The following is a 27812-nucleotide window of genomic DNA, read 5'->3' as shown; positions in this document are numbered from 1 at the left end:
ACTTATGATAATTTCATTACTCACCCCAGTACATGGAATCTTGAAAGACATGTTATTCTGGCAGGTTTTGAAGATGATATTAAAACATCTCCAGTGCTGCACTAATGAGGTGTTACAATTGTCGTCAGTAGCAACCACAGTGTCCTACATAACAAACAAACATTTGGGTGCCTCAAATACTGCTGCGCATGACTGTCCATGGATGGGGCTGCCAGGTACACCACAAGAAATCAGAAATGAGTTTGTGCCTGTTTGTGCTGTTTAACAGAAACTACACAAACCAACGTTACCACTACACACATCTAATTAAACACACACCTAGCGACAATGACCAACGATGGGAGCACACACGGGCAGGTTTAAACAGACGTGAGACATTAACATAATCCTGTATATGTGTGTGCGATCCAGGGGGGCGTGGCTATGACACATACAATGCACACTTGTATGCCCCGCACGCGGCAGGCCGTACCACTTGACTTAAGGGGAGGAGCAGGGAGGAGCAGGGAGGAGCAGGTCGTGGCATATTTAGTGTGTATTGAGTAAACAGTCTTGAACTTAGGAAGATCTAGGAACAACTAGATCATGATGATGCCCAATGATAAGAGTTTAGCATCTTCCTTATGTTCAGCTGGGATATTAAACGTTCACTGTAGCAACACAACATGTCCACATACAAAAAATGTAAAATACTTACATCACTGAGCCAGCTGTACTGGACACTTCGTTATGAACCGTCTCATTCAGAAAGGAGAAGATGGACCCGTTAGCATGCTGCATAGGGCGACAACATTCAGTGACATCAACACCAGCCAGCCACATGGACATGGAGAAAACTGAATTCAAAGAAAAAGAAAACCAAATTGCCAAGCCTCTGTACAAGAAAACTAAATCAGTTTAGTGACAAATTGGTATTTCTGCCTGTCTAACAGGTTGTTTATAGACCAATATATGTCCTTGCGTACAGTGTTTATAAAGTTTTTACAGACAAAGATATTTTGTTCTAGTCTTCAATGTTTGATGCTCACCACTTTACTAACCATTAACACTTAATTTCCTCTCAAGGGAAAAATAAAGCTCATATTTTACAGGTAACAAAACCTTAGTTACACAGGATGTATGTGAGCAGTGATCACTTTCAGATAGTCCCTGCTAGCCATTTCAAAACTCTACTAGTTGGCAGAGGATGCAACAGGCAACATAAACTTTCTCTGTTAGCTACGCAAGCCTGGCACAGTAAAGCAGTAACATGAAACCAGGTCACAAATGTGTTCACACTACTTTATTAAAATGTTTGTTGAAGAATGAAAGCCTTTAAAAAAAGAAGCATGGACCTAAACATCTGAAACCCTAAATCAGAAAGAAAGAAAGAAAGAAAAAAGCTAATTTGTATAGAGCAATAAATCAAAAGATTGATTTATGTCATACAGGTGTCAGAGTGAATTCTTCTAGTAAATGAACCGCATGTGTGAACACACTGGACAAGCATTCATTGGTATCATATTCCACAGCATAACAATAACTTGCAGTGATTAGGTTACAGTGATTTATCATAGTGGGAGAGGAGTGCCTATTCTAAAAGGTGCTGAAAATGAAATCAACTGAGCTGAATCATATGTACACACACATGGAATCACATCAACCCTTCAGGACTCATTAGATGCATGCAGGCTGGTTATCAGCAAGGTAGTTACTTATTTAAGTAGCTTAACTGTATGTCTAAGCCTGTACATAACAAACATGACCATCTAATGAGTTCTGAAGGTGTTAATGTGAGGGTTTGTGTACATGTGATTCAACTCAGTCGATTTCATTTTTATAGTGCTTATATAGTTTCCTACAAGCAAAAACATTTACCAAGAGAGATCATTACAATTGCTTTGCAGGTGAGCAGTTGAAGGGGGAAAAGGGTTTTAGAGTTTTTCTGAATACAAGAACACTCATTAAAGTCAGACTCTTCTGATGACTGTTGTGACTAATTTGAAAACACAAAGGAGTCATAAAGAGTGTGCACAGGTTTAGAAAAGACAACTTATTGCATTCCAGCCCAGTGTTAAACCTGAGCACATACGCGGTTGAGAAGCCGTGAACATATGAAGGCATGTGTTAGGCTTAGACCCAGCACACGCAGCAGTGGCACGGCTTCCTCTCATCTGCTCTTGCTTTTCCTCACATCATTTACTACCAGCTGAAGACCTGAGAAACACGCTAATGTCATAATAAACAAAATCATGAGGAGCTCTCAGTTTGCAGGTGAAACATTTCCGTGTTGTACTGAGTAGTTCCAAAAACCCGTATTTGGCAGATAAAAAGCTCACTTGATATTCTCAGTGCATAATGGTGTGTGTGTGTGTGTGTGTGTGTGTGTGTGTGTGTGTGTGTGTGTGTGTGTTTGTTTTATGTTTTTAAAACCTACTTCAGTAACTTTGTTGGTCAGTATAAGGTTCAGGTACCGTATTCCCATATCACAAGATTGAGATATTAAGAGGATTTCCAAATGCAGCCTGTCTGTCTGTCTTGCCTTTACAGAGAGCAAAGTTTTCTTTTTCTGAAAAGTGATGCAATATTGCTGTACACACAGCCTTCCAAGGACTGAAGCTGTTCTGAAAAAAGATGGCCCAAAACCTCATTGTAACATAGCTGCTGGTTCGAGTGCCACAGGGCACGTGGCAGGATGCACAGATTTCCTCGTTCGTGTAGAACATTTATTGACATTACACATTTAAGACAATGGTGGCACTCGTGTATAACACACACAGTGAACATAACTATACATTTAACTTTAAATGATAAACACCTACACTTTTACATGGGACAGACTAACGTTACGGCTACACAGACCTAGTTAAACACACGTAGCAACCATGACCAACAATGGGAGCACACACGGACAGGGGTCTAAATAGACATAAGACATTAACACTAAATCCTGTGCACATGTGTGCAATCCCAGTGGGGACAGGGACAGCATGGTTACAACATAAACAAACACAGTACATGTGGATCCCCGTGCACGCGGCGGGCTGTACCACGTGACATATGGGGGAGGAGTAGTCCGTGACACTTATATACACTTAAATACATTAAATGTTGCCACAATTTTTAAATAAGTATTCCTTTCAATACGGGGATGCTCTGCCCACGGAAGCTTATTAGAAACAGCAGGTGTTATTAGATACTTCATGCAAGCAGAAGGGGATGATGGTGGTTTGAAGGGTGGAACTTCCTCTAGTTCCTCTAAAAACCATTTCACTGTGGGTTATAACATATATGACTATGTACGTGACAAATAAACCAAACCTGAAACTTGAACTAGTGTTGCTTTGTTTACATTTGTTCAGCATTTATGCCGCACTCTTAATTTTCTCTCTCCTCTGTCTCTCTGTCACACATTCTATCCCTCACTTTGTGTGAGCCACCATTTTGCATATCTGGCCAATTAATCTTTTGTTAGAGTCATATTATTCACCACATACTTCTGTTTCTCCACTGCCCACTATACCAAAAGATTACCAAATGAGTGTGTGGTAGCATTTATTTACTTAATAAATGAACAGTTCCAAACAATAGCATCTCCTTGTGTGTGCAGCAATGCAAAATAAAGAAAATATATATTATCATTTTAAATAATTAAATACATTTAATTGTATATATTTATTCAGTCTATTGTGGTAACTTACTGCCATTTGGTACATATATACTGGGGTCAATGGACCAAACTACTTAAATAGAATATTTTGTAATACATATTTAGTATATAGAATTGTTGGTTGGGAGGAGATAATCTGTAAAAGTGAAGTGATAGGCCTAGAGAAGAAAAGAGTTATAATGGAGGTAAATGGAGGTTGGAGTTTGTGTATTTTGCCATTACAGTGGATCTTGCACCTTTGATGGAGCTATACTATGTCAATCACTGACACATTCTAGGCAACACGCTGCTAACGCATGGGTGCTGACTCTCCCTCAAATCTGTGCACTCACAGGAGTGCATGCTCCATCTGAGCTAAAGGAAGTTCACACTATAGAATTAAATGGGAATTTTGTTTTCACTGCCATAACACCACAGCCATTGTAAAGCATTATAAAGCAGAAAATAAGTCATTTGCCTCATTAAATAATATATAGCTGGTTCTTAATGCAGCACAAGATGAATAAAAGCAAAACAAATATTGATCTTATTGACATAAACCTTTATATCTCTGCTCTAGTCCTTCAGTGTGGTTGTTTATGTTTCATGAACCTCTTCAGTCATATACTAGAAGGTGATTCTTTCCTCTTGATTTCCAAGTTCTTATTGGAAATGAAAGGGAGGCAAAGTGGTTTTCAGGAACTTTGTTAGAACCCAAGAGGTCATGAGTCCAGCTGTTGTCTGCTGGTGTCATGCCCTTGAGTGAAACGCAGATGGGCATTTCTAGTTGTAATATGTCTAAGATCATTCTTTAGGGTCTATGTTTCTGTTTGATCTATGCAGCGGCCTCTTTGTCTTGGGGGGAGCTTTTGTCTCCTTTTAGGAAGAATTTCAGTGACATAATTCTGCTTTTTTGTTTCTTTGGCTTCTTTTTAAAAAATTTTTTTATTCTTTGTTATTTTTAGTTCCTGTGATGTGCCTCCGTGAGATCTGCCTCCTGTTCATATATTACTGATTCCATTTCTTAAATGTTATTGCTTGAGACTAAAGTCATGTAAAAACTTTGCCTATGTCTCAGAGGATTTCATAGTCAGTAATTTCAGCCGGGCATGGGCACATGGATGGATGTGTCTGTGTGTATGTGTGTGTGTGTGTGTGTGTGTGTGTGTGTGTGTGTGTGTGTGTGTGTGTGTGTGTGTGTGTGTGTGGCTGAACTGTAATAGCAACAGAAACACTAAACTAATCCTGAAATTGCATAAAAACACACATTAAACCTTCATTACAAGTAATAATAACAGCAGGAAGATAACTGAAATTGATGAAAGGGAAAGGCCCCAGTCACCATGTTTATAGAGTTTATTATTTGGACAAATCTAGGAGATAATCATGGACAACTGTACAAACAAACAACTAGGGCATAAAAAGCGTATGGGACAGTTACAGATCCTCTTGTGGTGGAGCCACAGAATTTTGTGCTATGCTACTGCTCAACACTTTGAAAATGGTCAAATTTACAAGTTTTGATATGTGTAATTGAATTTATTTTGATACTAGAACAAATGCCCACAGGGCAGGATTATTTACCTCAAAAGGAGCAATATTACCCAGAGAAACAGGACAACATCTGTTTATAACTAGATTAATTAACAGGATTCCCTGGGTGCCTGTGGACTGTGTGGCTGTAGTTAGAAGCCAGTGGACGTGCCAACTGTTCCAAAGCAACAGCTTTAATGATGTCCAAGATGTGTGGTCAATAAACAGAATTTTTCTATTCTACAGCTTTGATTGCACAGAATTGTGGTGCGTAAAGCTCCCCACCCCATCCCTGAACTCAGGTGCATAAGCAAGGCCATTGAATTTGTACAACACAGAAGAGACTCATGTGAAATAATAATCCCTTCTGTGTGTGTGTGTGTGTGTGTGTGTGTGTGTGTGTGTGTGTGTGTGTGTGTGTGTGTGTGTGTGTGTGTGTGTCTTGATAAAACTGCAAGCCCATTCCACAGATCTGTAAGTGACTTTTGCAGCTGAAAGCCAAATGGGTTTGTGGGTGACTCTGGATGTATCTGTATGTCACTCAGTAGAGTAATCGCTTTGACTATTTATCCCTAGTGGTGGCATTCACATCACACTGGCATATTAAACACACAGACACATACATACACACTTAAAAAAGTATTTTACCACTCTTAACTGAAGCATAAAAGATGGATCGAATCTTTACTCTCCAAGTCAAATCAGATAACATTGAAATGTTTGATGACAGATTCTTACACAAGTGAAATCAGGTGTATTCCTGTGGACTTGCTGGCCCTGTGCAGATAGGACAGCCCATCCATGGCCTTGTCCTATAGCCGAGTCAAATTACATTTCTTGCAGACCACTCTATGCAGGTTTTGGAGATTTCCCTGATCTGACCCAATTCGACTCCATTTTGCAGGTCCTGACAGTCCTCCTCTGGTTTTCATAAACATACATTTGTCTTTAACGTTATGTGTGAGTGCTACCGTTGTTGTTCGTGTTTTATGTTAATAAATGTGTCACTTCATCGAGGGAGTCTGTGCGTCCTGCTCCACACCCATCGGCACTCGGGCCAGCGGAAACGTTACAACTAGAAGCCTGGTACTTACGCAATATTTTCGATAACCGGCTGATGCATGAAACGGAAGCTGTGAACAGCTGCAGATAACCGCAAAAGGATGCCTATAGCCCACGAAAGAGGGATCACCACTAATGTAATTATTCGTAAAATGTGACTGATCGGTCTTTTTTTTTTGCATTTCTTTTTCACCGTATTACTGTCTAATCACAATAGCCATTTTTGACAAAATAACCGGCTCTTGAACGGGTTCCGTTCAGGCTTCTTAGAACCTTGGTGCTATTCGTAGAACCGGCCCGCGTGTGCACGCGCTTTTATCGCACCCAAAGATGATTCATAAACTGAGGTTGAGGTCAGCAGAAGTAAACAGCAGTCACAAGGCGACGGGGCGCACAGATTCCCTGCAAGCACTTGTGCTATTGTTAACCTACAGGTGTTTGTTTTAATCCAGAAAACAAGCATCCACCTATTGGTGATATGAGTACATTTTATTTGTCACGGGCAAATAACGTGCAGGAAAAGTGAGCAAGCAAACGCGAGTCTCTAACTGAGTGTTTAATGAAGTGTATAATTATACATTAAACAAGAATTGGGTATAAACAAATATTAATATAATTAATATCAAATAGGCGTGGAAAAATTACACTACATGTAGGCTAATGGATAATGCAGTCAACATACCGGCATGGTGTGCGTATGTATCAAGTGTACTGTTGCTAAAGACATAGGCTGTACTTGCATTTGCTCCGAGCTTAAAACGAATCTCTCATCATTTGTGTTCTCAGAAGTGTTGACGGCGTCTAGAAGCTCCTCCTTTAGCTCTAACACGCGGCGTTACGGCTCTGCGCCTGCCAGCTTCATTCAGTCGTCTGTCCTGCGGAAGGAAGCACGACTTCAGATGACACAGGATGTTTTGGAATAAAGCTATAAAATGGCTAATTGGGATTTGTAAGCATTGTATTAACTTCTTTATTATATTCGTAAAACATACATTCCGATTACGTTTGTTTTATTACAGTTAAATAGACTAAATAGACGATTATAATTAAGATGAGATATCGTTTTAGATATTCGTTTTTCCCCGTGTAAGTCCAGATCATAAAACAGTATGAATTGCGTTGGTAGTGTGGCCGGGGAGGAAAGGATAACTAGTTCAACTTTCGCTCGTGCTTGTGGACGCCAGATACCTGCATACTGAATACAGCGTGTGTGTCATTTTAACAATATGAGCAGCACGCTGAGGCAGAAGAGAGTTTTCAGATCTTATTCATGTGAGCATCTAACGCTGAGCATTTTCGTGCCGTTCTTTCCCCGAATATTAAAATGCTCTTTGATTGAAGACTTTCCCATTTATCATTTAATCATCTAAAGCAGTCCTTAGTAGAATCACCAAAATAAGAGTAATCAGAATAACTCTCAGCTGTAATAGCGCAGAGCCACAGGAGAAGGTAGAGCAGAGGGGAAACAAAATAAGCATTTCATTATTTTTCAATGTTCATGTTGCGCCAAGTTTCGAACTATTGTTGCTTTCAGTTGGAACAAAATGTATAACCAGTGAAAAAATCTGTATTGTTTTTATTTGTTGGTCAAACTTAAAATGCAATTGGGTCTAATTGATTAACAGGCAACTTTTGATTTTGTGGTTTTTCATTGGTTGCAATTGTGAAACAGAATAAAACTTTTCTGAATAAAAGATTTTCACATAGCTGAAATCAGTTTGGTCTTAAATGTGTTAAAGGAACAGGAGAGGATGGAAATGCAACTGGAGCTCAGTCAGCCTCTCCTGTTCCTTTAACACATTTCAGCTTTGCAAGTTCATGATTGTTGCTTTTTGGACAGCCACAATATACAAACAATGCCTTTAAAAATGTTTTGAAAAACATTTATGTAATTATTAAATTGCTGAATCTTGGTATTTTGTACATGTGCTTAGGTCCTATGATTGGCCTTAATTTCATGATTAATGTCCTTTTTTGTTTGTTTCCTTCTTTTTTATGGTGTAAATTTAGTGCATCTTATTAATTTGTGAAGTATGTTTGAACTTGGTCTGGAAATGTCCTAGACACAAAGATTACTTATCACAAAGAAGACTGAATAACAATCATGTAAGTTTGTCAATATATTGATTTATGTTTGGTGCACACAGGTTTGCTAAAATATTTCCCTTTTTCTCTGATTTTTACTACACAGTTGTCTACATGCCCATAGCTGGTGCTGATAACACCAAACCCTGCCATGTTGTACAGAATCCTAATGGCACATTCACCTACACTCTGCAGACTGTGCCCAGCTGTCCTGAATACAGCTGGAGTAGCAAGCACGTATGTAGCCACATGAGGCATTGCGTACATGAACATGTTACAGTGTGTCCACAGTGAAAATGTAATGTCCCACTGGAACAAAAAACAGCTTAACCATCTGTTGGATTCCAGTGCCATGATGACCTTTTATATAAGCACGACATGCACAAACTAATTCCTGTTTTCTCATAGTGTATCAAGCAGGTTTATTCATGCACAGAATTGTATGGGCTGACCAACAAAATGGCAGTGACATGACTATGTGTATGTGTAATTTAGGGCATCTTGGATGCTCATGAAGCCAATTTAGACACCTCATTAGTGGAGAGCCGGGGACATTCTCATATAACCTACAAATCCTGCCAGAGGAACGTGACCTATGGTTCTATGTGTACTAGGGTGAGTATGGAGTATAATGTATTATCAATGTGACCTGCCACCAGGCTTGCTCATAGATTTGTAGTTAGATCGCAAAGTTAAGCACAGAAAAATGTGTAAACAGAAGCTGGGTTGCTGGTTCCTTAAGAGTATTACAGGACTAAACCTCATAAAACATTGTTTATTGTGTATTTTGTGTAAATTCAAATGTTTTTATAGTGTATCGTCAACTCTAAATCAAAGAATGTCTCCTTTGTGCTTCAGTTATTAATCTGTTATTGAATAAAGTTGTCAGACTAACACTCTTTTTTCATGTCCACAGAACTTTTCCTGTTTATGTAAGTGATGTGCTAAAATCCTCCATACAATAGATGTTTAATGAGAATGAAAAATCTATACATTTAATACACAAGGTCAGTCACTACACTACTGCCAGTTTCTGCTAGCTGATGCCATTCACATATACTCTTTCACCATAGAGTTGTCTGCCTCTCTCATGTTTTCTCTAAATGTTTTTCCTTTAATCTCTGTGACCCCCAAAACATCCAGACCTTGTATAGGCATTGGGATTATAATAATGAAAATCTATCAGGATTATCAGCAATCTTTGGGGCCTGTTAGAACATACTTTCATTTAACCTGTCTTTAGTTAACAGAGTCTCACTGCATGTTTGTGTGTGTGTGTGTGTGTGTGTGTGTGTGTGTGTGTGTGTGTGTGTGTGTGTGTGTGTGTGTGTGTGTGCGTGTGTGCATGATGTCAACTTTTTCTGCTTCACAGCTCAGTGTACCACAGTGTCAAGCAATGACAGTGAAGAGTCTGAGATAGGTAGCCAACATGTAAATACTGCAGTATGCAAATGAATGTTTGAGAATGTTTGTAATATCTAACATCCAGATGAGTGTTCAGTGCATGCTTTGAGGAACAATAGTCCTTGCATTCTGCTGTAATATGCTCTCAGTCTTATATTTTTGTCCATAAGGTCCGAACCCACATTTCAACTATACTACACCTGAACCTCAGAAAGATGGGGGCTCGGGTCTAGCCATTGTTGTCATTGCCATCGTGGTCCTTTTCATCTTCGTGAGCCTGACGGTGTGGAAGAGGAAAAGACTTAGAGTAAGAGTCACTCTCACAGATCTCACTTCTTCTGTTCACGCATTAAAGAGTGAGTGTCACACTCACTCATCTGCTCACAGACCAGAGTATTTTACTGTTAACTTAGTTACATTGTACAGATGTTTTCAGGTTTGGTATGACTGCAGATGCAGAGGTGAATACAGTAGGACAGCTCAGGACACTCAAGAATCTCCCAGCACGAACACTGAAGAAAGTGCTGCATGAACAACTCTCCTTGTTCACACGTTCAACTTGAACCTCTAGTTGCATAACTTGAACTGCCATGTCTGAGATGATTCAAAAATCAACATGCAAAATTTTAAACAGTACAAATGATGACCATGACTGTTTGAGTAGGTTTTGGAATCTAAAGATGAGACCAGACCAGCACCAGGAACACAACTACAGCAGTTGTTGTTCGGATAGTGGTAGCTCAGTGGTTGAGGTACTTGACTTGTAGTTGGAAGGTTGCTGGTTCAAGTTCAAGTTGTTGCTGTTGGGGCCCCTGAGCAAGGCCCTTAACCCTCAATTGCTCAAATTGCACTTTGTCATAATTGTAAGCTGCTTTGGATAATAGTGTCAGGTAAATATAATTGCAGTACTTAAATACCCATAAGGGGGAGATAGTTTTAGTTCTTAGAAATTACAACTTAGAAAGATAAAATAATAAGACCATAAATTTATTCTATGTAAAGAGATCAACTTTCCAAAAGTCTTAACTACCAAAATACAAATGTGTAACACTGAATGAACACATTTCCATCAGTCATCTTTGTGAAGTCTCCCCCTTAGTTTTAATGTTTCCAAGCTGTTCCTTGTTGTGCTTATTAGGTGCTGCATGGGCTTTTTGATCTTATGCCTGGTTTCTCCATTTTGCCTGCCTGTTTTGTCTTTAATTCTGCTCTAAGATAATCCATTATTGATTTGATTAAACATCTTCTATTTAAATTTGTAGTTACTCCTCTTCTGTCTGCTGAGGCTGATTTGGGGAGGGGGGGGACTTCAGTTGACAGAGTGGATCATAACTTTCCCTTTAAAACATTACAAGTATACAATTATTATTCTACACACTGCTAAGTACCAATATAACACAATAGTGAGCTTTTGTGTGTTTGTCAGCATAGTTTATTGAAGCTTTGCATAAACCATTTGAGAAATCCCTTATTGACACCTGTTAACTTCAGTGTAGCTGGATTCATTCTTGTATTGTTGGTACACTGACAAGAAACAAGAAACTTGTTGAATCACCTCCATTTACTGAAGTTGCACTCATAGAACTATGGAGTTTCAGTATTACTGATGGTAAGCATATATGTAGGTTGTTCATTTAGACCAGGCTTCTGATAACGCTCACTACTTTAACACTGCTGAGTGTTAGCAAGCATGGTAAATTGATTTGTTATAGATATATTAATCAATAGTGATGTTGAAAAACAAAAGCCATTTTTAATAAAGAAAAGCATGGACCAAGAAATTTGAAACTCCAAGCCTGGCCTAATAAAGAAAATGTAAGCATTTCATGTACAGCAGTTTAAATCAGAATACTGATTTGTCAAACAGGTGTCAGAGTGAATTCCTCTGGTAGATTAACTGTGGGTGTGAACACACTGGACAAGCATTCTGTGGCATCAGCTTCCACAGCTTAAGTTACAAATACTTGCAGTGATTAGGTTACACTAATTTACCAAAGTGGGAGAGAAATGTCTATTGTGAAAGGCACTAAAAATGAAATCAACTGAGCCAAGTCATATGTACACACAAATGGACTCACATTAACCCTTCAGCACTCATTAGATGCTCACATTTGTACATCAGGAGGACACGTTCACTGCCCCAGACTGCACCTTTACCCCATTGTTCCTCAATACTGCTCCACCCCTTGCCTGCTAACATTCAGCTAGGCTTGCAGCTATCTTTATGGGTTTATTGAAATGTAATATACACAAAACTGTGCAATGGATAACATCAAAAGGCAGATAATGTGTAATTGAGAATGAAACCCTTAGTGATAAAATTAATCAAGCAGTGAATAATTCTATTAGACATCTAAACAGTGATTAGTCAAATGGTTATACCAAATCACAACTGAACAATACTATTTAACAAACCATGTTAAATAGTATTGTTTAACAAACCATGTGGCGGAGTTATGTTCAGATAGATGACGAAGTGTGTGTAGCAAACAATGGCACCCTGGGAATTTCACACAACGAATTAATTCTCCAGAAAAAGGCCACAAGTTAATTAGACCAGGGGAAATGAGACAGGAATCCCCAACATGCAACTTATTTTAGGAGCATCAGTTATTTAATAGAACAATTTTATTCCACGAATTAACTAGTCAGCTGACTTAAAACTACACACAATGAGAAAAACACATGTGCTAAATTGTGTGTAGGAGGAAAACTTTCCAAAGCTCCATTAGCACTACAATCCATACAAAGGTAAACAAACAAATCAAACAAATAAAAGCAAACAGTCTTAGCTACTTAAAAATGGAGACATCACCACAGCAGCCAGTGAAGATACCAAACAGAGACAAGCCTCACCCACACGAAGTGCGCAGTACCTAAAAAAACACACACAACAACACAAAACCCAACCACACAGCACACACCACTCAGGTCAACTGCTCAACACAGAAGGAAGTTGAAGGATTGACCCAACCCTCCAATTATCTCAGGAGAGCATTATTCCGGTCTGGAGCATGCAAGCATGCAAGCTACCTTGGAGTTCATGATTCTTGCAAAATGCATAAAAGGAATTAATCAGGAATAATCCAAAAATAAATAGTTTACCATAAAACCAGACCAAAGAGACCAAGAGACCAAACAAAACAAAAAAGACAATTAAACCAATGACAAAAAGGCAACGTAGTCCACAGTTAAACCCCACAACCATTCCCCTTTGGTCACAGCAGCGATCCAGCCAGACTCAGCCCATTAGCACCTACAAATTGGGAATGCCCACAATTTAGAACAAACCAATATCGCACGTGATATGGAAAGAACGTTCACAAATATGTACCCAATGCCTGTGAAGTGCCCCACCCTTGATCCAACATCAACACGCTATAAATCTTAACACGCTATAAATACAAAAATAAACTGAACTTATTTGATCCGACCAGCGATACAAAGTATACATGCACTAAACAGTTACATACCTGCAACAATAGCGAATCAGATGAAAACCAACTGCCATGAAAGCAAAGACTCACTTCCAGGGAACCGGTGGTCTCAATAGCGGCTATAATATCCCTTTCTGGCAGTGCGTTATTAGTGCTACTGGCAAGGATGCTCCCCAAGTGGAAATCAAATAATACTCTTCCCACAGGGCATTTATAACCTGGCAACACCTCCAAAGTGATACAGTAATCAGGCAGCAAATTCACCTCACCCAGAACTTAATAGGCTTCCCCAGGGGAAATTAACACTTGGCCTGGCACACCAGTAGGCCAATTGAAAATAACACTACCATCAATGCCTGAAGCAAATAATATAATCACAAGTTTTTAATATACATTTGCTCATTCTTGTTCTTTGCCAGCATGTACGCAACCTGTAATAACACTAACCCACGTGTACATTCATAGGAATGATGAGAAGTCATTGTCAATCAAGAGCTAATAAGCCATAAATAAAATGGAAAATAAAAACAAATGAACAAAACATGCACAAAAGATAAAGATCATCTTAACATGTTTCAAAATGATCTACACTGTGTGCACAATTATTGGGCAAGACATTTTGACCATATCATCATTTTTATGTATATTTTCCAACTCCAAGCTGTATAAACTTGAATGCTTATTAGATTTAAGCATATCACGTGATGTGTACTTGTGTAATGAGGGAGGGTGTGGTGTAAGGAGATCAACACCCTATATCAAGGTGAGCATCATTACTACACTGATTATTTTCCTCAAGCAAAATGGGCCTAAAAAGAGCTTTAACTTGCTCTGATAATTCAAAAATTAAAAAAGGTCTTTCAGAGGGATGCAGCACTCTTTAAATGGCTAAAATTTTGGGGTCACAGAACCATCAAATGTTTTGCTGCAAATACTCAACAGGGTCGCAAGAAATGTGTTGACAAACAAAAAGATGCAAATGAACTGTCAAAGATTAGAGAAGAATCAAACGTGAAAGGAACCCATTATCCTCCAGTGCTGTCATATTCCAGAACTGCAATCTACCTTGAGTGCCCAGAAGTACAAGGTGTTCAGTACTCAGAGACATGGCCAAGGTAAGGAAGGCTGAAACCTGACCACCACTGAACAAGACACATAAGGTGAAATGTCAAGACTGGCCCAAGAAATATCTGGACAAATTTTTCAAAGGTTTTATGGACTGATGAGACGAGAGTGACTCTTGACGGACCAGATGAATGGACCTGTGATTGGATCAGTGACGGGCACAGAGCTCCACTTTGACTCAGATGCCAGCAATGTGGAGGTGGGATACTGCTATGGGCTGGTATTATTAAATATGAGTAAGTTGGACCTTTTCTGTTTGAAGATGGACTCAAAATCAACTCCCAAACCTACTGCCAATTTTTAGAAGATACTTTCTTCAAGCAGTTGTACAGGAAAAAGGTTGCATCTTTCAAGAAGACCCTGACTTTTATGCAGGACAATGCTCCATCGCATGCATGAAAGTACTCCACTGCATGGCTAGCCAGTAAAGGCCTTAAAGATGAGAAAATAATGACTTGGCCCCCTTCTTCACTTGACCTAAACCCTACTGAAATCTTGTGGGCCCTTCTTAATTGGTGTGAACAGTACAGCTCTCTGAACAGTGTCTGAGAAGCTGTGGTTACTGCTGCACAAAAAGTTGATTGCCAACAGATTAAGAAACTGACAGACTTCACGAATGGTAGGCTTATCACTGTTATTCAAAAGAAGGGTGGCTATATTAGTCACTTTTTAAAAATGTTTATTTGTAAATTTTAAGTTGTTTGTTCATTATTCTGACTTTAACAGATGAAAATAAACAAGTGAGATGGGAAAATTTCCATATTTCATTTAGTTGCATAATAATTCTGCACACTAGTTGTTGCCCAATAATTATGCACACATAGATATTTTCCTAAGAAAGCCAAAACCTCACTTTTACTTTATATTCAGGTTTGAGGTTTATTGACATTTTGGATTGACCAAAAGCACTGTAGTTGTTCAATAATAAAATGAATCCTCAAAAATACAACTAGCCTATGAATTGTGCACACAGTGTAACTAGAGCTGAAAAAAGGCCGTGGGTCCTATTGTTCTCAGCTATCCAGAGGTAACCAGTAATAAGAATCAAGTATTTACATAGTATTTCACACTGAAAACAACTGGAGTATATGGCTGTTCACATAAGATGGTGTAAGTGCTCATACTGATGCAGTATTGCACCTTACACACTGGATATGTGTAAGGAAGTTCCTCAATTTATTACCTTAACTGTATGTTTGAGCCCCTAAAATCTAATGAGTTTAAAATATTAAGGTGATTGCACATGCATGTACATGTGGTTCAGCTCACTTGATTTCATTTTTACAGTGCTTATGGTTGGAACAAGAAAGAAATGTTACCAAAAGTGTTAAAAAATCTGTGGGTTGACTGGTTGACAGAGAGGGAATTGAGGTTTCTCAGTCTTCAACGCTGATATATTTCTTTGGTTTTTTCTTTCTCTTTTGTTTGAAGCTACTGAAGAACAATGATATTTAAATTAGTATCCCTGTCAACACAAGAAGTCTCTCACTCATTAGTCAGTTATGATCTGAAGATCAATGTGAAAACAACAAATTAGTCACAAAGAGTGCACACTGATTTAGATATATTTAAGACAGCATATTGGATTCCAGGCCAGTGTTAAACCTGAGCACATGCTCGGTTGGCAAGCCGTGAACATATGAAGGCATGTGTTTGGCTTAGACCCAGCACACGCAGCAGTGGTAAGACTTCCTCTCATTATTCACTAGCAGCTGAAGACACAAGAAACATCCTCATGTCAAAATAAACCCATGCTTCTAATGTGCATCATTAGAAGCTTTTTGAGAGTTTTTAAGTTTGCAAGTGAAACATTTCAGTATTGTATTGAGTAGTTCCAAAAACCCATAATTGGCTTACTTGATATTCTTAGTGCATAATGGGGTATGTATGTCATTTTTAATTTTTTAAAAAGGGGATTCCCAAATGCAGCCTGTCGTTGGCTTGCCATTATAAAGGGTTTTTTCCATAAAAAGTGATGCAATATCACTCTACACACTATTAACATTATAGCAGCCTTCCAATGACTGTAGCTGTTCTGTAAAAAGGTTGCTCAAGTCTTTATTAGATACAGATGTTTGCACATAATGAGTTGTGTCAGTGCTGACACTCCTTTGGGGCTCACAGGAGTTTTCCAATCTCAGGTACAGGAAATTCACACTGTAGAATTTAGTCAGATAAGATTTTTTTCATTGCCATAACACCACAGTCATTATAAAACATTACAAAGCAGAAAATAAATACATTAATTTGCCTTACTAAATATTCTACAACTGGCTTTTAATGCAGCACAAACTGAATAAGAGCCAAACAAATATTGTTCTCAGTGACAAGCCTTTATATCACTGCTCTGGTATTTCAGCATGGACCTTTAATTATATAACACGTTTTCTAGAAGGACATTACAAAGACCAGAAATGTGGTTTATGTTATGTTTATGCAATATGACCCATTTTGCACCAGTTGTTATAGTAAATGAGGGGAGCATTTCAGAAGCTTTGTCAGTCCATGAGGTCACGGGCCCAGGTGGTTTCTGCTGCTGGTGCAGCCTTTGAGTGGAACATAAACAGACGTTTCTTGCTGTAATATGAAATACTGTATACTGAAATATATTTTGCTATATTTAGCTCTCTTTTATATATATACGCTGGTCCATTTTGCTGTTTGATCTATGCAGTGGCCTCTCTGAACCATATCCTCTTATGAAGACAAAAGCAAGGGAGGAAACAGTACAATTACATGATTCTGCTTTTTTGGGTCTTTATTTATTTTTTATTTCCTGGTGAGTGTGTGATGTGCCTCCATGTGTTCTGCCTCCCGTTCAAATATTGATTACATTTCTTATGTCCATGTCATTGATTGCTTAAGACTAAAGTCATGTAAAACCTTTGCGTGTGTGTCTCATTAGAGGATTTCATAGTAAGTAATTTCTGCTGGGCATGAGTATATGGATGTGGGTGTGTGTGACTTAAATGCAGATGATTGTTGTATTAAATGAATATGCCTGGGATAACTAACCTAAGTGTGCAACCTAAGTGTTTCTTTTCTACTTAACTTTTCTATCTAAGTCTTTGCAGCCCCCCTATCTGGTCTCTTTCTCCTCTCTCTCTCTCTCTCTCTCTCTCTCTCTCTCTCTCTTTTTGTTTTTCTGTCCACCTCCCTCCTTCTATCAGTGCCCCCCCCCGCCCTCATGTTGTGTGTCTGCACTAATTAGCACCGTTTATGAACATGTCACCTTTACCTCATATCTCACTGCTTTTCATCTCAGATGACATAAACCATTGGTATTTCACTTATCATTTATGAGCCTGCATAATTTACAAATACAATTACACAGTAAATTGAGAATATTTACACATTTATTTTCTTTGTTGTTATAAGTCCTTTTAAGAGGGCATGTGTGGCGTGTTACTAGTTAGCGTGTCTCTAGTACTGTGATTCTGGGGACTGCATTGGACTTATGGGCTTATAATAAGCACAGCAGATTTGACTTGACTTTGTTTTCATGCGAGTGGAAATTCCCCCACAGCCAAAGCCTCAAACCACAAAGCTGTTCTGGGGAGTTCTGAGCTAATTTACGAGCATATCTGCAGTTGTAACCGTGCAGTTCCAGTGTATTCAGTGCCCTGCTGCAATCATGTACACTGAAGAAAATACAACCCTGCCATGGTGTGAGATCCATTCTACAGTGCTGAGTGGTCTGTAGAATCAGAAGGCCTTACTGAAGAGAAATGCTGAATGTGAGTATCAATTCCTCCCTTCCTTCTACCTTCCCTCCCTCCACTCACCAGACAACACAGGGGGGTTATGGGATGCTCAGTGAGCATGAGGATTTGTGACAAAATTATACATTTACTGACATTTCCATGCATTTCCTGGCAGCATCAGCACCAGGTGGCAAACTGCCAGTGGGGGCACAGCCAAGCACAAACAGCTCACTTTGATCGGCACGACATGCTGCTGATCCCCAAGGTGTTGATGGCCATTCTAAAACACTTACCATGGAAAAAGCTTAATATATGACACCATTGATCTAGGAATACCAAACCTTTGCTCATATGTTACTGATTAATGTCCACTACCAAAAAGGATAAACTTGTAAGAATAAAAGAGTAATATTTACATTAAGATTTTTGCTCTGCATTAAAACTCATTATAAGGAAAGGCTTAAAGTGGGTTAATGTACTAAACACCAAACCTCTCTCAAATATTACTGGTAATGAGTACTCTGGACCAAAAAGATGAATCTATAATCTAAGAATAAAGTAGTAATTTTGTGATAAGTTTTTTTGCCCTCTCCATTTAAAGCAATTTTATACAAAAAGCTTAATATGGGTTTATGTACTTACAATGACATAGGACCCGAAATTTGCTAATGAATACTGGTAATGAATACTTTCTATGACCAAAAGGATGAACCTGAAATTTAAGAATAAAGTTGATCAGTAATATGTCATAAAGGTTTGGTGTTCCTACGACACTGTTTCAGTGCACTAACTCTCATTAAGCCTTTTCCTTTATAATGGGTATAAATAGACTTATAACATCAATGCAGACTGGCAGGGTTGCACACAGAGCACCACAAACAAACCACTTTGTAAATAGTCTTTATTTTAAGCCTGTCTCACAACTATATACATGTAGGAGTAAATGTCTGTGAGCATGCAATTGGAATTGAAGACCTGCTGAATTCAGTCTAAAAAACTAATGCTATCACACATAGTTTAATAGAGCGCTAGCTATTAAAAACAAAGAGGCATTTCCTACTATCACTGTACTGTAACTCTGTCAGGATGAGCAGTGAGTGTTGTGTGATAAGCGATTAGGTCAATCTCTAAAATACTGTAATAATGTGCTTCTGTCATTTATCAAGATCCAACTATACAGGAAGAATTGCACAAGAATGAGCCAATGCAAGACAAGAATCCTCAGTCTTCCTATACATATCGCCTTTCATTTGACTCCTAGCCACTAAGAACCGCCCTTGTCGACAACTTTGGTAATGCCGATCAGAGAAGACCTGTAGATGACGGTCAGACAGCTATGGAAAGCCAAAGTGGTTAAAACTCGCATCAAATGGAACGTGTTTTACTTGTAAAACGGCGAAAAAGGCCACATTTTGGACGTTTTAACGCTGCAAAATATGCCGTTATGCCATCAAGATATGCCACAAAAACAAAAACAAATCCATATATTATGCCGTTTATATGTCAGTTTAAAACGCTGTACCACTTTAAGTGCTCTAAAATTGTGTTTTTATGCCGCTTTTGCATCCCTCCATATAGTAAGATAATGAGCTCTGCCTACCAGTTTGAAAGCCAATACAGTTGAAATTTCTTCACCCAAACACTCACGAACACAGTCAGACAAGACCAGTTCACTACAGATCTTATTGACAAACCAGTGCTCAAGTTTGTTTATTTTTGGGATTCACATGTGTTCATTTGTTCAATAATTTATTTATTCATTTATACAGTTATTAGCTAGCTAGAAGATTGGTAGACCTGGCAGTGGTGACCATGGTTATGTCCTTCAGACATCGTACTTTAAATGGGCAACTGGCTAACTAGTTAGCTAGATAGCAACATTTCCTACAGCTGCAAGATGGCAAAGAGGAACTTCATTTTGCCTCGTAGATGGACACAGAATGACAGCACTTGACAATCCAGGACCTGATGTAATTTAATCAAAATTAACAAGGTAAGGGCCATTTTAAAAGAGTTAATCACCAAATCCATTATACTGGTAAAACACTAACCAGAGACAACTAACTGATAATTGGCTACAAAACGAAGCTCACCCAAAGGTAGCTATAGTTGGCCAATCATTAATTTTTTCTAGTGCTAGACTGAAAGCAAGTTTGTCATCTTGTAGGAACAAATGCACATTTGTGTTGAACTTGATAGCTAGCTAGCTATCAGAGGTGTGGTTTGGATTTGGTAGTGTTGTTATAGCTACTGCTCACTTCAAACTTTTGTTATGGTTAAAACTGAATGAAAGGGGAAGGGGTTATCGCAACAAACTCAAGAGGGATGCCAAACAACAAATGTGGATAACAGTGCTATGGATAACAGTCTTGGAGTATTCCTGTTTTGTACCCTTGTGTCCTTACTCCAAGTCTAGCACTGGGCAGTCGGGACCCACCATCTCTCAAAGTTTCAAGAACTGCCTGGTCACAAAGCTTCTAAGTTTATTTGGTTATTTATTCAAGCTTGAGCTGTGTCTGTCTTCAAATGGGAGCTACTGAGTATTTCCATCTTTAGAAGATGGCTAATAAGAAATAGCTTTGTTCTTTAAAAACTGTAGAGTTTTTAAAAGGAAAATTTGTTATTTGTAATTATCTATATGACAACGGTCATCTAAATTAGTGGTACAGGCCTTGCGATGTTTGTATAGAAAATCTGTATAAAATGTTCTTTCCTCATTCATTCTAGTTCATTTGGCTTGTCTGTTCTTCTTCTGAGTTATAAGAACATTAGACTGTTTGTTTTTGTAAGGAATGTTTCTTTGGTGTGCCCTCATATGTTTTTCTGTTTGTCTCCCATTCTACATGCTGTTCACATGTGTGTTCTTGGTCAGGTTAGTCAATACCACAGTGATACTCCTCACCTGTATGATCACTCACCCTCCTGAGGAGACTGAAAGCCTTTCTGGAAATTTTAGTAATCAGACAAGCAGCAGCATGTTTATTCTGTCTGGTTTGGTGTCCTTTGTGCACTCCAACTGCAGCAGTTTAACCCTCTGACATAGCAGTGATGGTCTTAATTCTCATTGTCACTATTTTTAGATGACGTCAGTCATGCTCACACATTACTCATTGGGCTCTTCTAATTAATCTTAAGATTTCTGTTTAATGACTAAAATTATCTCTCTATTTTACCTAATATGCTATTAATTACTGTATGCTCCCATCTTTTCTTAAATTGGCTCCTAACCCAAAACGTTTTTTGTATTGCTTGTAATATTTGGTGTCTACCAGAGGATGGGATCCACTTCTGAGTTTTGGTTGCTCTCAAGGTTTCTTCATGATCTGAAATTAATTTTTCTTTACTGGTGCCTAGCACCTAAGATAACTCTAAATAAATGGAAGCATTTTACTTGCCCCAATTAATGTTTTAAGGAGATATACGTGTCTAGATTAGTATCCAAGATTGCAAGACTTCATGAGAGAACAGTTTTTTCAAAAATAATGTTTTGTTCACTTTGGCACACTGGTACCAGTAGAACGACCGTCGTCTCCGAACTCCGACCCCCTCACTTCCTAGTACACAAAGTGCCCGTATTGGGCTCGCAATGATTTACAATGTTTAACAACGAGATTAATTCAATGTGTCCTCTGGGGGGCTGTATATGCATAAAATGGTGACAATATTTTCACAGCAGCGCTAAAAAAACGTTTTTAAAAAGAAAGAAAGAAAAAAAGAAAGTGTTAGCTTTTTTTTTTGCTTTTTTTTCTATCAGCTATCCGGTAAGACGTCCGAGACGCAAATCAAAGATTCACCATAAATCCGTCGCAGAATGAAAATGATTTGTGCGTTCCATGCAGTTTTGTATAGTTTTGCAGAATTACAATATTGTTAGCAATATTTAAATATTGTTTTCAGGTATGATCTTTTGCTAAAAAAAAAAAAAAAAGTTTAAACGTAAACGTATTTTGATTTTCTTCAAAGCGATTGGCGAAGAGAGAAAATAATTACGCAATACGACGAACTGGCCGACACTGGCTATGGCCGGAATTGGGTAGTTCGTTATACATGTTGATACATGCTTTGTGAGGCGTTTTGTACGGCGTAGTGAAAAATAACGGTGTATTTTGCGGCTTAAAAACGTCCACTGCTTTTTCGCCGTTATACAAGTAAAACGTGTTTTGTTTGAGGAGAATTTAGACCACGTTGGCTTTCCATTACCAGCGGTATTCGCAGTTGTTCTGTCACTTGGATGTTCGTGGTTTGGGTAGAACTCAGTCGGCTTCTCTCTTCTGCCAAATAATGCAAGATGTGGCGAAATGAGGCGGTAGCTGTGATTTGTAAGTGTTGCAGTTTGCTTTTTCATCATATCATCATCATGCCCTCTGTGTAACTACAGTTTAATAGACTGGATTATAACCGATAATGCTCAGGACCGCCACTAATTATAAGTAGACGCTTTCCAGCGTATAAAAAAATGTTACGACAAGCCCGTCAGCGCAGCATCAAACGCAGACGTGGTGATTTCGCTCGTGTGCACTGGTAGGGCAAACGGGCAACGGAACCCACTGGGTCTCCGGCACGAGCAACGGCACGTTGTTGGTGAAAACCTCCGTGTCAGTCACGAACTGGTCGAGGGGGAGTTACGAGGGACTGGAGCAGCCACTGAAGTGCCTGTCCTCTGCGAAGATCTGTGCGTATCCGTTAAAATATGCGTTACTGTCGTTTTCGTCAACAGGGGGCTGGAGCAGGGATTAAAAGTTAAAATGTTTTGTTTGATTTAAGACTTTCCCATTCATCTTTAATCACTTAAATAGTCTTTAGTGGTACAATCATCTCCATGGTAGCAAACTAACTTTGCCGTCTGAACTGATCTTTCAGAGAAAATAACTGCAAATATAAGCCTAGATGCTGATACCTTATCAGTAATGGTTCAGTCAGAGATGAATTACTGTGTCCTAAATCACACTGTTAAGTTTGTGTGACGGTACGTAAGAACTTGATGTGTGTGTGTGTGTGTGTGTGTGTGTGTGTGTGTGTTGGGCATGTATTTGCAGAACGGTTTTGGGATGATACTTGCTAAGTAGATTAGCCTCTAGGTTCAGTGCAAAACTAATTAAGGAAATGCCAGGGACCAAACATGTTTTTGAGAAACATGTACTTACATTAGTGTAGTACATGTTTGCCAGTGTTTTGTATTCACCACATTATGTCACATTTTAAAAATATTGGTAAGTAGGTTTACTGCCTTTACATAAAATGCCTTACCTGCAATACACACTTCACAGTCCCACTTAGTCTATGTGAAGCAGTGCAACATCTCACCAAGATCAACCATAGGGAACCATCACTCCAGTGCTGAATTTCCCATCATATGCTGCGTAATGCAGTGTCTGGGCTCCCTATATTTTGATCTCCTTATCCCCTAAAACAACATGAACACTGCTCGGTTGTGTAACTGATGCTTACTTATTCCCTGTGTTGGATGCATACATCACTCACAGCTGAATGTTCACTGCTCATAAACTTCAAGGAAGGACATGTTTTTGTCATTGTACTGATGTTATGTCCTTTTGTAATTTTTTTTCTTTTTCTCTGAATAATCAGTTTTCTCCATGTCCATGTGGCTGGCTGGGGTTGACGTCAATGAATACTGTCATCATAAGCAGCATGCTAATGGGTCCATCACCTTCTTTCTGAACAACGTGTCCAGCTGTGATGAGTACAGCTGGCTCAGTGATGTAAGCATGAGTATTTTACATTTTTTGTATGTGGACAGTCTTTTGTTGCTACAGTGGATGTTTAATATCCCAGATGAACATAAAGAAGATCTTATCAAAAAATTCTTATCATTGGGTGTCATCATGATCTTTTGTATAACTGCAACAGGCACATTTCTGCTTTCTTATGGTGTACCTGGCAGCTGCACTCTTGGACAGAGGTGTGTGAGGCGACCAACAAAATGGCCTTAATGTGTGTTTGTGTGTCATGTAGGGCACTGTGGTTGCTACTGACGACAATGGTAACACCTCATTAGTGCAGCACTGGGAATGTTTTAATATCATCTTCAAAACCTGCCAGCCTAATGTGACTTTCAAAACTTCATGTACTGTGGTGAGTAATGAAATTATAATTGATCATAAGTGTGATCTTTCACCTGCCTTGCCCAAACATATGTAGCTAGACCATGAGGTTCAGAGGCACAGTCACTGAAGCTGGGTTGCTGGACCTTAAAAGAATATTTCAACATTAACCTATTTTTTCTGCATTTAATCTAATTTGAAATGTTTTTACCATGTGTTGTTAATTCTGAAACCAAGCATTCCTTGCAACATAAACACTGCACCTTTTTAAAATGACCCTAAACACTGTTAAAAATGTTTGTTTTTTAAAGCTTTTTAATGTTGTAGGCCCAGACTGTTTTATGTAGTTTTGTTAAAATAACATGTAGGATTATAAATAGAGACCCAGAATTCAGAGAATAAACAGAGTTTTTAGTTGGAAGACTAATTTGTTATTAAACTTTTATGAGTCTAACACTATTTTCATCTCCACAGAACATCATCTCCTGTCCATGTAAGTGAAATGCTAAAATCCTTCATATAATAGATGTTTAAAATAATAGATACTTCATAAAAGAGACACTTAATTGATGCAGACTACATGATGATCACACACCTGAACTGACCCGAATGCACAAAGGAACAGTGATGCACTCATCCAGATGTAAACAGTCAGCCAACCACTAGTCTAACGCTCACATTAACGTGTGGTGGAGCTGCAAATTGAACAAGAAACTCCAGTGAGGTTGAGAAGGTGAAAGAAGAATGTGTAGGCACTGGGATTGTAATGGTGAAAGTGATCAGGATTATCAGCAGTCTGATTCAGCAATTGTTTGTGCCGGTTATACTTGCATTTAATCTGTCTTCAATAAACCGTGTCACATTGCATGAGCGCGTATGTGTGCGTCCGTGTGTGCGCCACATTGTAACGTCGTATTAACTTCGTTGCTTTGCAGATGACTGCCCCACAGAGTCAGGCAATGCAAGTGAGTATCTTTCTGTGTGTGAGAAGGACAACATAACACTAGCCAGTGTTGCGCTCCTGAACTGCTGCAATGCGGTCCTGGTCCAGTTTGGGATTTGGGTCTTTCTGTGCACCTCATTACTGGCTCTACCCTTCCTTAAGTGATTGATGTGGCCTATATAAGGACCCAGCAGCAGTGTATGATTTGCGAATTTGTTTGGTTTTTGGGGTCATTGTCTGTTTATTGTCAGGGAGTTAGTGTAAGATTGTATTTTAGATGAAAAGAGAGAGGGGAAAAAAGACCGTGAGGGAGAAAGGTGCCTCAGGAAAAGCTGAGAGACACATGCTTCTCCTTTCTGTCCCCCACCGTTTCCCCCATGAAGGTCACCACCGGCAACCATCACACACATCTGTTGATGCTGCTACCACAGCACAACATCAACACCTTCTCGAACTTGATAGCACTCAATATAAAAGTCAGTACACAACCTTTAAAAAGGTTTTAAGCTGACATCACCTCAGCCACTGCTGGCTCAGGGGTCCATCTTAAGAGCCCATGTGTCAGATAACATATACAGAGGAAGGAGACTGAAGCTGTTCCTGGCAACTGCTGCCTGTACCTTATCCTGCCTTGTGTGTGCTTGTTAAATATATAGTTGATCTTAAAAGCATGCATAGCACTGCATGCCCGTATGCAAATCAGATTAGACATTACATGTCAGACATTCCATATGAGTATACTGTGCATGCTTTGAAGAATCACAACTTGATCAAACAAATATACATAATCTTGCTCAAAATAATGCAGGGCTATGTTTAACCTTTTCACATCAAGGGTTTGTCAGTGTGTTTTAATATAATGCAAGGATTATTGCAGTTAGAAGTGTGATGTAATATAATCTCAAACCTATATTTTTGTCTATGGTACAGACTTGCATTTGAACACTACTACACTTGGACCTCAGAAATATGGAGGCTTTGGTGTTTGGAGCATTGTTGCCGTTGCCGTCGCCATCGCCATCGCCATCGCCATCGCCATCGCCATCGCCGTGGTCTTCATCCTGTGGACCAGGAAGAAAAGAGTAAGAGTCACTCTCACAGCCCTCACTCATTCTGCTCATTCACTGGAGTGAGAGTCACTCTCTGATCTTACTCAGTCACGCTCACGAGTGTCTCTGATTTCCCTGGCTTCCTGATCACTTCTGTGTTTTCCAGCTTTCATTTGTTTCCATGGTTCCCTGTCTCCTGCCCTTTATCGCCAGCTGTTCCTAGTTTGTCCCTAATTGTGGTCCTGTTTAAACCTTGTTCCTGCATCTCATGTTTGCTGGTCATTGTCTATGTTTATGTCGACGTCTATGCCATTTTCTCACTCTGCCTCACTGGCTTCTGGTTATGCTGTACTTGTTCTCTGTGAACCAAGTTAAGTTACTCTCTCTGTTTACACTCGCCTTTCTCCTGTTGTTTAGTTATCTCTCGTTTAATTCCTACACGCTTTCTACCGGTACTCCAGTTTACACTGCCCTCTCTGTCTGTATTGCCCTCCCAGTTCATGTTCGTTAAGTTTATTCTGTTCTCCTGTCTGCTGTACGTTATCTCGGTGCTTTCATCTGCATTGCTTTCCTGGTCCGTTATCGCCAGATTTGTCTAATTTCATTCATCATCACTTCACTCCCTTTTAGGTTTCTGTTCCCTTGTTCAGTCATGCAAGCATTGTTTGGTTTTCCTTTTAAATCTGTTACCTGTATTTTAGTCTTGGTTATTGTTTACCTAGTTAACTTAGCCCAGTTGTTTGTACTCCCCTTGTTTTTCTACCCTGTTTATCTTAGTTTCATCCTTCGTTGTTGTCCCGTAAGTCTTCCCTTAATATATAGTTCCCTTATTTAGTGCTCATCCTCATTCTGATGAAGAAAGCGCTCTGTGAGCACCTGTTTACGTCATGTTTACATGCCTCGCGTGGGCTAAGCTGAGCCGTGAGGGTGAGAAGCTGCACACAAGCCCTGGTGGGACCTGGTTAAGCTGTTATGGATGCACTACAGTGGATCATCAGAGGACAAGCGGCAAACAAAGCAACCACAGTAGAGAATAATATTCTGTTTGTGTGGGCATCATTGAAATTTGAACGTCTACTTGCACTAGAGTAACTGTGACATGTGCCTTTAACACTGGCATGGCCAAAATTGTCATTATGATTGTATACATTATTAGATGCCACCTTGTCCTCTCTTTTTCTCCACTCTTCTAGTCCAATGTTGCCTTGACAAGGATTAGCCTATACGCATCCTCTGGTTTAACTCAGGAAAACATTGGTTAAGACATAGATTTACAAACTAGAACTGCACTGCCTGAAATTTCTTGAGACATGTATTATGTTGACGTGTTAATTTTTTATTGTCTGTTGTGTGTTATATAAAAAATAAGCAAACAAAAATCAAATTGTAATGACTATAATCATGCAAATGTGTATTAAGCAATTACTTTTGTACAACAAACACCACTCAACTGTAGTGTTTTTTAAAGTTTTGTAATAACAATCTGAGAGTTATTAAACTCAAAATGCATTCCTGCACACAGCCATGGTTACTTATTTAGAAAATTCTTATTTGGCAGCTGTCTACCATGTTGGCCAAATCTTGCAAGCATATTGGTCATCATGTCAGTTGTCTTTAATTAGGTTTTATGGATTGTCTGACAGGCAATCCTCTAGCTTTATTGGGAGCTATGTGAGAAAACAGACTGACAGTTAAAAAGTCAGTAAAGCTTCATTTACACATTTAGATTAGAAATATGAGCTAATACTGACAGCTTCTGCCACTTAGCTCTGATTGTGGA

General features: G+C 39.0%; 1 protein-coding gene across 3 annotated transcripts; it reads left to right on the top strand.

Moving 5' to 3' along the window:
• Positions 1 to 21989: 21989 nt before the first annotated feature.
• On the top strand, positions 21990 to 27549 carry LOC113570640. 3 transcript variants are annotated; one of them, XM_035530984.1, is made up of 8 exons: positions 21990 to 22297; positions 22504 to 22650; positions 23565 to 23698; positions 23952 to 24071; positions 24515 to 24533; positions 24976 to 25005; positions 25914 to 26065; positions 26868 to 27549. In XM_035530984.1, exons 1-8 carry the CDS (start codon positions 22267 to 22269, stop codon positions 26883 to 26885), a joined length of 651 nt encoding a protein of 216 aa, XP_035386877.1. In that variant the 5' UTR covers positions 21990 to 22266; the 3' UTR covers positions 26886 to 27549. The 3 variants fall into 3 exon arrangements, with proteins under 3 accessions (XP_035386877.1, XP_035386876.1, XP_026854971.2); XM_035530983.1 differs by having other exon boundaries at positions 26810 to 27549; XM_026999170.2 differs by having other exon boundaries at positions 25914 to 27549.
• The last annotated feature ends 263 nt before the right edge of the window (positions 27550 to 27812 follow it).

The sequence above is a fragment of the Electrophorus electricus genome, chromosome 10, assembly GCF_013358815.1.
Source record: "Electrophorus electricus isolate fEleEle1 chromosome 10, fEleEle1.pri, whole genome shotgun sequence".
In the NCBI taxonomy this organism is placed as follows: domain Eukaryota; kingdom Metazoa; phylum Chordata; class Actinopteri; order Gymnotiformes; family Gymnotidae; genus Electrophorus; species Electrophorus electricus.
Note: the sequence above shows the minus strand (reverse complement) of the source record. Positions and strands in the feature narration are given on the sequence as shown.